The 12,833-nt window shown below is 39.1% G+C and overlaps 1 protein-coding gene across 1 annotated transcript in view; it reads left to right on the top strand.

The window, feature by feature from the left end:
• The window catches only part of LOC126484190 (molybdenum cofactor biosynthesis protein 1-like), a 110,764-nt gene that overhangs the window by 44,889 nt on the left and 53,042 nt on the right, over positions 1-12,833 (top strand). Inside the window, exon 3 of the mRNA XM_050107602.1 lies at positions 2,528-2,783. Within this exon, the coding sequence (XP_049963559.1) occupies positions 2,528-2,783 (256 nt within the window). The remainder of the gene's footprint in view (positions 1-2,527; positions 2,784-12,833) is intronic.

The following is a 12,833-nucleotide window of genomic DNA, read 5'->3' on the forward strand; positions in this document are numbered from 1 at the left end:
TCAGTAGTGCCACCCAACTAGCACCTGAGAGGGCAGACAAGTGTTTGCTCATGCGTACGTGATCCTGCAGTGAAGTTGTGTACATTTAGTCAGGAAGTGGGCTTGTATACAGTGAGACAAGTATCCACACAGACAATGTGATGGCATCTGGAGCAGCACAGACTGTCAAGCCCTTAATGCAGCTCTAGAGAGAGGTGAACTGACAGTGGTGCAACTAACAACAATGCCAGACACAGGAATGGCACTGTGTCATCGTATCAGATGAGTCTCGGTTCTGTAACATCGTCACAATTGATGTACTTGTGTGTGGAGGCTCTGATGCCAACAGACCTGGCCAGATTGTACCTGTCATTCCCATGCGGGTCCAGCATGTGATGTGATGGTATGGGGTGCAACTGGATACATGTCACAACCTCTGGTTCACATAGCCAGTAATTTGGACAGCAGCCATTGCATTTGTGTTTTGTTAAGGCCTATCGCTGTGCCGCATTTTCAAGGGCTCCGTGATGTTATCTTTTAACAAGATAATGCAAGACTACACATCACCTGAGCTGTACTGAGCTACCTCGATACAGAGAGTGTTCCACTGTTGCCATATCCAGCATTTTCTTCAAACCTGTCACCTGTGGAGAACATCTGTTCACAGGATGCCAAGAGATGGGTATGCCACCAGTCGCCAGCCACCAGTCGCCAACCACTACAGTTGATGAACTCTGACATATGACATACAGTTGAGTAGCATGAATTAATGTACCCATGGCTGTAATCCAACCTCGATTTGATATCCAGTGTGATGAGAGCTGTTCTGCTGTTCCAGTTTCAATACTGAAATTCATATATTATTTTTATGCTATCCTTACCAGATTGGACTGTGGTGTCATACAGCATAAAATACCTTACAACATGTTGAATCAGTGATGAGAAGTGTAGAACAGCCAGCAGGGGAAAGATGTTGGCAATGCGACAGCTTTTATGTAGAACAGCAGTACAGTGTTTTACAGTGCATAATGCTTCCTCAGATTGAGAACAAAATGTGCGGTTTGCTGTCATCCATTTTCACAAACATAGCCTTGAAAAATAATGTTGACATTACTGTGCATTTCACTCTGAGGCATATTGCACTCTGAGAATGTTCATCGAATTCAGTTACTTTGTATTATATTTCAGTAACAGTGACATAATAGCAAATTGGACTGTATGAGTTTTTATGGATTTTTTTTCCAGAGACACACTACCATTTCTTCAGATTTATTTTATTTGGGTATAAATCCTTTCCAGCATATATGCTGTACACAAAATGTTGAACATAAAATATAGCTATCTGCTGATTTAACATCTTGCTGAGTATACCAGTACAATGTTTTGTTGTAACAAATAGTTCAATGTATTTTACACACTTATAAACTTATTTATACAGTTATAGTAATTTATACCATTACATTAATGTTGTACCTTAATGTTCTGGAAGATGATATTATAAGGAACCTCATACTTTTCCTGGATGATAGAGTTGTCTATAATGAATTATTGCCTGAAAAAGATCTGTACAAATTTGAGTCAGATCATAACATTTCAAATTGGTCCAAAGATGGGCAACTGAGTTTAAGTTTTCAGAAATGTAAATTGGAGCACATCACAAAACAAATAAAAGACAGTATTGTATGACTACATTATCAAATAATCACAGTTTTAATTGGTCAACTCATACAAATATCTGGATGAAATGAAATGGTGACATAGACTCACTTGTAGGCAAAGCAGAATGCAGACTTCAATTCGTTGGTAAGATACTGGAAAATGCAATCAGTCGATAGAGGACATTGCTTACAAAATACTTGTGTGGCCCATTCTAGAATATTGCTTAAGTATGACCCATAACAAATAAGGGTAATGGCAGACATTGAATGTATACAAAATAGTGTAGCATGAATGATCATAGATTTATTTGATGCATGGGAGAGCATCAAGAAGCTACTAAAAATTGGAAATGCCAGACAAGTGAAGATAGACGCCAAATATATGACAAAACCCAACTTATGAAATTTCAGGAACATGTATTAAGCGAGGTATTTAGGGATTATACAATAACCGCATATGTATCACTCCTATAGGGGCCATGAAGGCAAGATTAATTACAGCATGCACAGAACCATTTAAAGAATCATTCTTCCCACACTCCACATGAGCACTGAATGGGGAAAAACAATAATGTGTGGTACAACAATGTACTTTGTCGGACAAACCCACAGTGGTTTATACAGTGTGCATGGAGACATGGAATCAGTTGACAGTAGTGGTAATGGTTCATATTGATTCCCATTTCTCTGTTTCAGTAGGTGATCTTATGCCTCTAATTATGTTTTCATTGCTATCATAACTTGCATTCTTCAATTCAGTTTATTAACCCTTCTTATCTCTTTGTATTAGGGCAAATGTACAGTTAACTTTTAAGGAATTTGTATTTTCAATTTATCAACTGGAGTTTTGTTTCATATGCAGCAGAAATGTTACAAATTATTTGTTTCAGTTTGTTTAGAATAATTTGCTGTTTCACAGGTGCCCTGAAAAAAATAAAAGATCGCGAAAGTGTCTTAATGACAACCGATGGCCTCATATTGACAAGACAGCTGGTTGCCTTACAGAGGGCAGGGCTTGACGGTCTGAACATCTGCTTAGACACCCTGCAGTCCCAATGCTACAACCAGATCACGAGGAGGAAAGGCTGGGAGCGTGCCATGGCTGGCATAGATCTAGCCTTGCAACTTGAATACGACCCTGTGAAGGTATTACTAGTGCAGCTGTCATCGCATGCAGACTTTCATAAGCAAGAGATATAAATCTGTTGTTAAGAATATCAATACAAGAATCACCATTTTAAAGCAGTACGCCCTCGCCCTCGACTCCATCCCCGCTCCCACCCTCACCCCTGTCTCCACACTGCAGCTGAAAGTGAAGGAAGGTATATTAAGACAGAAGAAGTAAATTTTAGCTGAAGATGCTAACAGTTTCGTAGTTTATACAACATAAAAAAGTATGCCTTGCAAGTTTACCAATTAAATATCTTATATTTTCCTCCCAAGAGAGTCTTATGAGACTCAAGATCTTTACAGTTTCTCTTTTTTTCTTTTGTGTCTTTAGTTTAAAATAAGTTTCCTCTATTGTGGTGTTGTTTTGAAAAAAATACTCAATTGTTTGGAAAAATTATTCTTAATTCTGTAGTCACACTTTTGTTGTGTCTAAGTACTACTGGTTTCAGTAGCGAGTACCAGCATCAGTTCATCTTATTATCAAAAATTTCTTTGCAAAATAAAAGCTGACCACTGTGGCCGAGCGGTTCTAGGCACTTCAGTCCGGAACCATGCTGCTGCTACGGTCGCAGGTTCGAATCCTGCCTCAGGCAGGGATGTCCTTAGGATAGTTAGGTTTAAGTACTTCTAAGTCTGGGGGACTGATGACCTCAGATGTTAAGTCCCATAGTGCTTAGAGCCATTTGAACCATTTTGCAAAATAAAAAGCTTCTGTACAACTGCAAACTAGACATACCATTTTCAGGGTGCAGTTCACATCTATTGAAAGCACAACAGTGACCTTTACTTTTAGTAGATAAGACACCTACTGGGGTAAGTGACTTGATGAATGCACACAAGAAGTTGTCATTTATTCCATATGTAGCTGCCATGCAGAATCATATTTTGTATTAGTTTGTCCTTACTCTTCCAAAAGGTTAAACCTTGTCTCTGCAGCCACAGCTTCCTCTCTTCAGCAGTTGTTTTCATCTCCATGTGTGAAGAAAATCCCATTCATTGATCATATTGTTTAAGTAGGATGTTCTCAGTCATCCCCTTGTTTTCTTACCTATGATCTTGCCTTCAGAAATGTTTTTTAAAAGATTATCATCTCCAGTTAAGTGTCCAGTGTATTTTGCTTTGCTCTGGCCTATAACTTTCAGTGGTTCCTTCTTCTCTCCTATTTCCTTTAATTTTTCTGTCAATGCAGCTAGTTCTTGTACTTCTCCTCCAGAACCACATTTCAGCAGGTTTGAGGTGAGCTTCCTTTGGCTTTTCTAATGTACAGATTTTGCATCTGTGTGTCAGAACACTCCACACAAAGATCTTTACAAATATTTTCTTAATGTGGGAGCTGATATGTTTATTCAGTTGCAGCTTCTTCTTATTTTGGAAGGAGCTCTTCACCTGTGCTATTCTTTTCTTGAATGCCTTGAAATATTGATTGTTTTCTTGCAAAATGCTACTGAGATAGTGAATTTCAGTTCCTTTCTTGAGTTGCTCATTGCCTGTTCTTGCGTCAGTCCTGCCTCCACCTCCTTTCTTGTTTGTAGCCATAACTTTTGTCTTCTTTGTATTCATTTTTAGCTTTAGTTTTACCATTTCTTGATTTAAGGCCTGAAACATTTTATTTAGTTCCTACTCTGATTTACTATTGTGATGTCGTCAATCTGCAGTGTATATGCATGCAATTAAATTTCCATATCGACATGATGCTCCAAAAACCACCTAACTGTGTGTGACAGGGGGTACGTCTCATGCCACCAACTGACCCCCTCTGCCTTGTTCCACTTGTGAACAGTGTTTGGGAAGAATGACTGTCAGTACGCTTCTGTATTATCTCTAACTTCTCAAATTTTCTTCTCGTGATCATTTCGTAAATTGTATATGAGAGAAACTATTATGTTGTCAGACTCTTCTCGGAAACTACTCTCTCGAAACATGGGTAGTAAATCTTTCCGTGATGCACAACTGCTCTCTTATGGCATCTACCGCTGGAGTTGCTGAGCATCTCTGTAATGATCTCACAGTGACTAAATGATTCTGTGACAAAACACTCCGCACTTCATTGGATCTTCTTTCTCTCTTCTGTCAGTCGTACTGGGTAAGGACACAGGGGTAATTTACATTCACTTAAGATTCTTCCTGTGGATGTTAGTCTGGCATCTGCTTTTCTATTGCTGTTTTGTGTGATCATTCCACTTTAAGGTTGCTCTGAATAGTTACTTCTAGATATTTTATGGTAGATTCTGTTTCCAGCAATTTGTCATTAATAGTGTAGTTGTACAGTATTGGATTTCTTTTCCTGTGTGTGTGTGTGTGTGTGTGTGTGTGTGTGTGTGTGTGTGTGTGATATGTTACATTTATTTATGTGCAGGGTCAACTGCCAGAGCCTGCATCATTCACCAATCCTTTGCAGGTCATTGTGCAAATTGATACTGTCTTCTGTTGTTGACACTTTCTTATGGACAAGTGTAATACCTGTGAACAATATTAAGGAGCCTCTGACACTTTCTACTGGATCATTTATATACATTGTAAATGTAATGGCCCTATCACATTTCCTTGGAGTATTCCAGAAATTACCTTTTGATTCTTGTCATCTTTTCTTTGTTGTTGTTACTACTTCCTTGATGAACATATTAAGGAAGTAAGGTGATAGAAGGCACCCGTCTCTCACTGCCCTTCTGGTTTTCCTTCTTTCATATCCGGTTCAGTACTCTGACTTTTGTATATACTCAAAATTAATCATCTGTCCTTCCAGTTTGGACATTACTTTAAGGAATGATGATATAATGGTAATCTGTTTATTAAACAATATTTTAATGATACACTATGCTTTCTGATCATATAGTGGCTTGATGATGGAATTTGATACTGAAATTAGTAATCATTAGACAAAATAAAAGTGAAGCTATAATAAAAGAAAGTAATATTTTGGATCATGTCAGTCGTTGTTCCAAACAACTGCACGTCAGGAATAGGTTCAAATGGCTCTGAGCACTATGCAACTTAACTTCTGAGGTCATCAGTCGCCTAGAACTTAGAACTAATTAAACCTAACTAACCTAAAGACATCACACACATCCATGCCCGAGGCAGGATTCGAACCTGCGAACGTAGCGGTCACTCGGTTCCAGACTGTAGCGCCTAGAACCGCATGGCCACTCCGGCTGCCTAGGAATAGGTACTAAATTATTTGTCCGCTGATGACCTCACAGCTTAGAACACTAAAAAACAAATGTTAATTGTTTGTTATGTGCCCTGGTAGAGTGTACAACTGTTTACAGTTCACAATTGGTTGTTGGAGCTTGGGCGTTACTCACATAGTGTATTTGGTGCACAGTGCAGAAAAAGGCAGTGTCCAGAAAAGTAAACAAATGTAAAGGCAAAAGTTTCATGACAGGATGTTGTGTCACCATACTTGGAAGACAATTATAGCCAAAGACAGAAATTTAAAGGAACTGGCTCATTTGAGCTGTGGAGACCTAGTCGAGGATTCTCAGTAGATAATTGTTAGCACAGTAGAATTTATAAAGAGACAATGTCAGTTCATGTGAGGGAAGGTTGATTGGTAAGTACCTATCAGCTTTCTCATAAAACTCACAATTTGAAGAATACACATCAAGGAAAAGGTAGAAGTCCAACAGTGTCAAATCTAGACAATAATATCGATCATCCAACAGTTTTGCAAAATCCCCAGTTGTACTTACTTTACTTACTTACTTACTAACTTACTCAGATTTGCTGTGTACCATACAAGGAACTGGTTTCCACTAGTTCACTCGATCAGCTGCCAAGTTCTCACCTTCCTCCAAGTTTGTGTCCATGCATTGAAGATTCATTGCAAAAGTTCCAGGTGTTAAAAGGTCTTCCTGTACATCTGTATCAGTCCATTGATTTCCACAACAGTGTTGATTTTGGGATTCTTCCACCTTACATGTGTAGAACATAACCTGCAATCTTCAGTCTTCTTTCAACAATAATTTTGTGCAGGCTGTGTAGACCTCGTATTCTCAGCACTACATCGTTTGTAACTTGGTCGGGTTAACATCTTCAGAATTCATCTCTAGCATTGTTGGTGAAAAATATGGAGACTGTGTGCTGATTTTAATGACATTTTCCAAGTCTCACAAATATAAACAATAAAGGAGTACAGGCAAAGCTTTGTTGACATATTACAGACCTAATTGCCATATGGACTGATTTTCCAGTTCTGCTGGTGATTTCTGCATCTGTGACCTCATTATTACATATAATGCTACCGAGATATGGCAATCTGTCAACATCTTGTAGTATCTTCTATTGCACTGTAATCGGGGAAGAGACGAGTAATTTCCACTTACTTTGCACATTCTGTTTGCCTTATCTCTATTAATTTTCAGCCGTACACAATAGGGCATTTAATGAGAAAGCAGATAAAAATTAACTTGATGCCTTCCAAGGTGACGGTCTCTACTAAGTCTCTACTCCTTCAAGTCTGACTATGTAAGTGTAGACCAGAGATGGTTTAAATTCAGAGAAATAGTATCGACATCAATTAAGAGATATATACCAAATAAATTGAATGGATACCAAATAAATTAAAAGGGTGGTGCACAAAATATGTCAAAACTCAGCTGCAGAAGCAATGAAAAAAAGCATGTCAAAATTTAAAAGAATGCAAAATCTCCAAGATTAGCGATGTTTTACTGAAGCTCGAAACTTAGGGTGGGTTTCAGTGGAAGATGTGTTTAATAATTCCCATAGTGAAACTTCGTTTTGAAATCTGGAAGAAAATCCAAAGAGGTTCTGGTTGAATGTATAGTACACCAATGGCAAGACACAACCAATACCTTCACTGCGCAATAGCTGTGGTAATGTTACTGATGACAGTGCTACTAAAGCAGAGTTACTAAACACGGATTTCTGAAATTTCTTCACCAAAGACAACAAAGTAAATATTGCAGTATTCAAATCAAGAACAACTGCAACTGTGAGTAACTTAGTAGTAGCTCTCCTCAGTGTCATAAACCATTTATGTTTCTTTCAGAGAATGTTGATACAATAGCTCCATTAGAAATCATATATAGCCGCTCATTTGATAAAGATCCATACCTAGAGACTGAAAAGTTGCTCAGGTCACACCAATGCTCAAGAAAGAAAACAGGAGTAATCTACTAAATAACAGACTCATATCACTAAAGTTGATTTGCATTAGGATTTTGGAACATATATTGTGTTTGAATATTTTGAATTATCTCAAAGGTAATGATTCATTGATAAATAGCTAAGATAGATTCAGAAATATCGACCTTTTAAAACACAGCTAGCTCTTTAGTCACACAAAGTAATAAGTGCTGTCGACTGGGGATCTCAAATTGATTCCATATTTGTAGATTTCCAGAAGACTTTTTGAAACAGTTCCTCACAAGCATTTTCTAATCATATTGTGTGCCTATGGAGTATTGTCTGAGTTGTACAACTGGATGTGTGGTTTCCTGTCAGAAAGGTCACAGTTCATAGCTATTGATGGAAAATCGTCAAGTAAAACAGAAGTGATATCTGACATTCCTCAAGGAAGTGTTATAGACCACCTGCTGTTGCCGATCTACATTAACAATTTAAGAGAGAATCTGAGCAGTCCTCTTAGATGATGCTATCATTTACAGTCTCGCAAATCATTTACTGTCTTGTAAAGTGATCAGATGATCAAAATGAACTGCAAAATGATTTAGGCTACCTATCCATATGATGCAAAAAGTGGTAACTGACCTTAAATAATAAAAATTTTTATGTCATCTGCACGAGTAGTAAAAGGCATCTACTAAATTTTGTTTACATGATAATTCACACAGATCTAAAGGCTGTGAAGTCTACTGAATACTTAGGAATTACATTTACAAATAACTTAAATTGGAATGCTCGCATAGATAATGCGGTGGCAAAGCAAACAAAAGACTGTGATTTAATAGTAAAACATTTAGAAGATTAGGATTACTAAAGAGACTATCTACAACTATACTTGTCTGTCCTCTTTTGGAGTATTCTGCATGGTGTGGGATCCTTACCAGATAGGACTGACAGAGGACATCATTTAAAAGTTCAAAGAAAGGCAGCTCATTTTGTATTATTGGGAAACAGGAAAGTGCATGCCACAGATATCACATGTGAATTGGGGTGGCAGTCATTAAAGCAAAAGCATTTTGCTGGAGCAGGTTCTTAAAATTTCAATCATCAACTTTCTCCTCCGAATGTGAAAATATTTTGTTAGAGCCCTCTTACATAGGGAGAAATGATCATTGTAATGAAATAAGAGAAATCAGAGCTTGTACGGAAGTATTGAAGTGTTTGTTTTTCCTCAAATGCTGTAGGGGAGTGGAATGGTAGATAAATAGGTTGAGGGTGGTTCTCTGAACCCTCTGCCAGCATTCAATTGTGAATTACAGACTAGTCATGCAGATATAGATAATGTAGATAGGCTTTCAATATTGTGCACCGATTCTCTAATTTTATACATTGCTCAAATACTTTCGTGGCGCTTTGGAGTGACCCCTTTAAAATAAAAATTTACCAGTCTTCTTAATATGTATTTTGGTAATGAGGTTGATAAGAAGTTACAACAATACTTTCGTATTACTCCCCAGTTTTGGGTTTTATTAATGAACAAAATCGCCGCAGTGTTCCATAACAATTACGGGTTGAAGTTTCCTGCTGATGGAACCAATATGATTTTCTGTGTTTCTGAGCATACAGGTTGTGTACGCTGTTTGGAGTCTGGTGTATGCTGAATCAAATGTTTTTATTGTTGTGATCTTCCATCTGAAGATTGGTTTCATGGAGTTGCCCATGCTAGCCTATCCTGTGTGACCCTCTTCACCTCTGCGTAACTACTACAGCGTACAATAACTTGAACTTGCTTACTGCAGTCAGTTTTTGGTCTCCTACAGTTGTTACCCCCATTATATTCACAGATGACCACATATTGTGGAAATTGCATATTGTAATGTAGGATGCAATAATAACGTACGGAAAGTTTCTGTTGAAAATTACGAATTATTTAGGAATAAAGCAGATGGCTCACCAAAAGGCAGAAGCACTGTCTCATTGATAGGCACACAAACAAAAGGTTTGTAGAATGAGATTTTCACTGTGCAGTGGAGTGTGCACTGATATGAAACTTCGTGGCAGATTAAAAGTGTGTGCCGGACTAAGAGTCAAACTTGGGACCTTTGCCTTTTGTGGGCAAGTGCTCTACCATCTGAGCTATCCATGCATGACTCACGACCCGTACTCACAGCTTTACTTCCACCAGTACCTCGTCTTCTACCTTCCAAGCTAAAAGGTACGTTGCTTGGCGAGCTTCCAGAATGCACTTTCTTTTTCTAGCTGTAGGGAAAACATGCGCGCGCGTGCACACACACACACACACACACACACACACACACACACACACACACACTCACTCACATGCACATGCATGTCTCCTTATGTTGTGGTCGCTCAACTGCCAGCTCTTTACTGGCCCATGGTGAGTGTTCTGGAGTGAGGTGGGGCTTTAGAGTGGGGTAGGATGGGGTGGGTTGAGGCAATGTGAGGGATGGAGAGAGATGGGAGGGGTTTGGAGGGCAGCATTTAGTGGCTCGTGGGAGAGTGGGGAGCCATCTGTGGGCTATCTAGGGGTGCAGGTAGAGGGGTCAGGCGACAGACAGCTGGGCACTCATAGACTAGGGTGTGACGTGAGATAACAGCACACAACTAGCTGATTGGGAAGGGGGGAGAGGGGGGGGAGGGGTGGGGCAGGGGCATGTGTGTGTGTGGGGGGGGGGGGCAGGGGGGCTGGTAGTTAACTTGGATTTAGGCCAGGAAGCAAAGGATGTGCTGTAAGTATGGCTACGAAAGTTGAGTATTCTTAAATAAGATCAGCTGGTGGCAATGTATTGGAAAGTAACTGGCACACAAAGTGCAATTTTGGCTCCTTTTTCTTTGTGAATTTTAAATAGTCTGCAGAGCAAATTGAATTAGGAGGATCAGGCATTTGTGTGGGTCTAGGAAAGTAAATTGTAGAGCCAGATAAAAGGCGCGCAAGACAGGAGGGGTACTACTGCTCATCACTGCTGTATCGTGCTACTAGTACATGTCAGTGTGAGTGCACCGAGAGTGGTGTTGCCGTACATGCGTCTTTAAATTGGTCACCCACTGATCATTGCAGGCTGGCTGCTGGATTCTGTCTCTGGGAGCCAAGCGTGTGGCGCGGTCGCTGCCATGCCATCTGCTGGTGACTCGCACATATATTAGTGTGGAACAGTGCTGACTGATTCTCTGTGTGATTCTAGTTTGTAATGTGCACATCAGTGTTCTGTGCCTTGTTGAGTCCTTAGAGGCATATTGTTCGGAGGTTATTATTAAAGCCATATTTGTGTGACTTGGATCACACTTCAGTATTACTTGGTTATTACATCACCACAAACATATGGACCGGGGATGTACATGCTTTGACAGTTTGCTACGTCTCTCTCTTCTAGGACTGACATGGTAGCTGCCTTGCATTTCTTAATGACTCTGACCTTGTCAACCACAAACCGAATCTTAGTACAGTCATGATTTCCCTGAAGAGATTACATGACAGCAGAGACTTGTAAAATTGTGTTACCCATTTCTCTAGCCAGTGAAGATTCATTCTGTACCTTCAGATACAGTGTCATGTAGGAGTAGAACAGCAAGAAATACGTAGCTCCTCTAACCGTAATGACAGTTTATCACCTCCCAACACTACATGTGCCAATGTTTCAGTGCATTTTTGAATATGTTTGTTAACAGATTCATCAACACAACAAAAATTTACGATCTCAGTAGCATCTTATTTCTTAACTCATACTTTACTATTCATCAGAATCTTCATCGCTGCTCTTTGATTCGTCAGAGCTCCCTGCCATACTTTGTTTTATTTCATAGTCAGAATTAGGTGAAATACCACCTACCGTATTTACTCAAATCTAAGCTGCACTCAAACCTGAAAAATGAGACTCGAAATAAAGAAAGGAAAAAAAAAAAAAATTCCCGAATCTAAGCCGCACCTGAAATTTGAGACTCGAAGTTCAAGGGCAGAGAAAAGTTTTAGGCTGCACCTCCAAATCGAAACAAAGTCGGTCCATTGTAATATGAGACACAATTTAGGTCGAATGAATGACGATACAGCTACAGTAGTTTGGTTTGAGTCGTAAGCTTAGCACTTAAGCTTTACCAGGTAGCCTTTGCTATGCGTCAGGCCCTCCGTCCGTATTTATACTGGTACCCTTCCTTTTTCACGTGCTTCGTCTGGTTTGAATCAATTGCTTATTTTGCTTTGATCTGATAAGTGCCGTTTTCCTTGTTATAGGCGTTTATGTCACTCTAAGCTGAAAATACATTACTGTACTGTGTCATGCATTGTTTGTCGCATTCTGATAGTGCGTGTTTGCGGCCTGTCGTCGCTCGCGGCATGTCTTGCTTTTATGCACGCTACCACCGCCTACAATTAAAAAAAAAAAAAAAAAAAAAAAAAAAAAAAAAAAAAAAAAAAAAAAAAAAAAAGAGAGGGAAATCATCTCATTAGCGAAACAATGGCAAGAGACTATTTGTTGTTACTTACACTGCTGCTTTCTTTGATAATGATCAACAAGAACCAAATAATAGACTGTGTATGATAGAACATGTTCTGAACGAGAGTTAGGCGAAAATTTATCTCCGTTTGAAAATCTTTGCGGCCGCTTCTTTAGTACATCAAATTCTGCACAGAAATTAGAGTCATCTTAGATTTAAAAATCTAGTCAGTTGCCGTGCTTCAGTTCTGACTGTATCACTATTAGGCATAAGAATAATACGAATATAAACATGACACGATACGTATATTCTTCCACATTTGCTGTTGTCTCACTCTAGTTTCGTAGTTTATTAGGCAGACAGGATTTAAATAAGATAGCAGCAAACACGAAAGAATACGTGGCAACATGTTTATATTCGTATTACTCTTATGATGAAGAGAATACTGCATGTGATTCACATTTCATCAGGTTCCTATAAGCAACC

The sequence above is a fragment of the Schistocerca serialis genome, chromosome 6, assembly GCF_023864345.2.
Source record: "Schistocerca serialis cubense isolate TAMUIC-IGC-003099 chromosome 6, iqSchSeri2.2, whole genome shotgun sequence".
NCBI lineage: Eukaryota > Metazoa > Arthropoda > Insecta > Orthoptera > Acrididae > Schistocerca > Schistocerca serialis.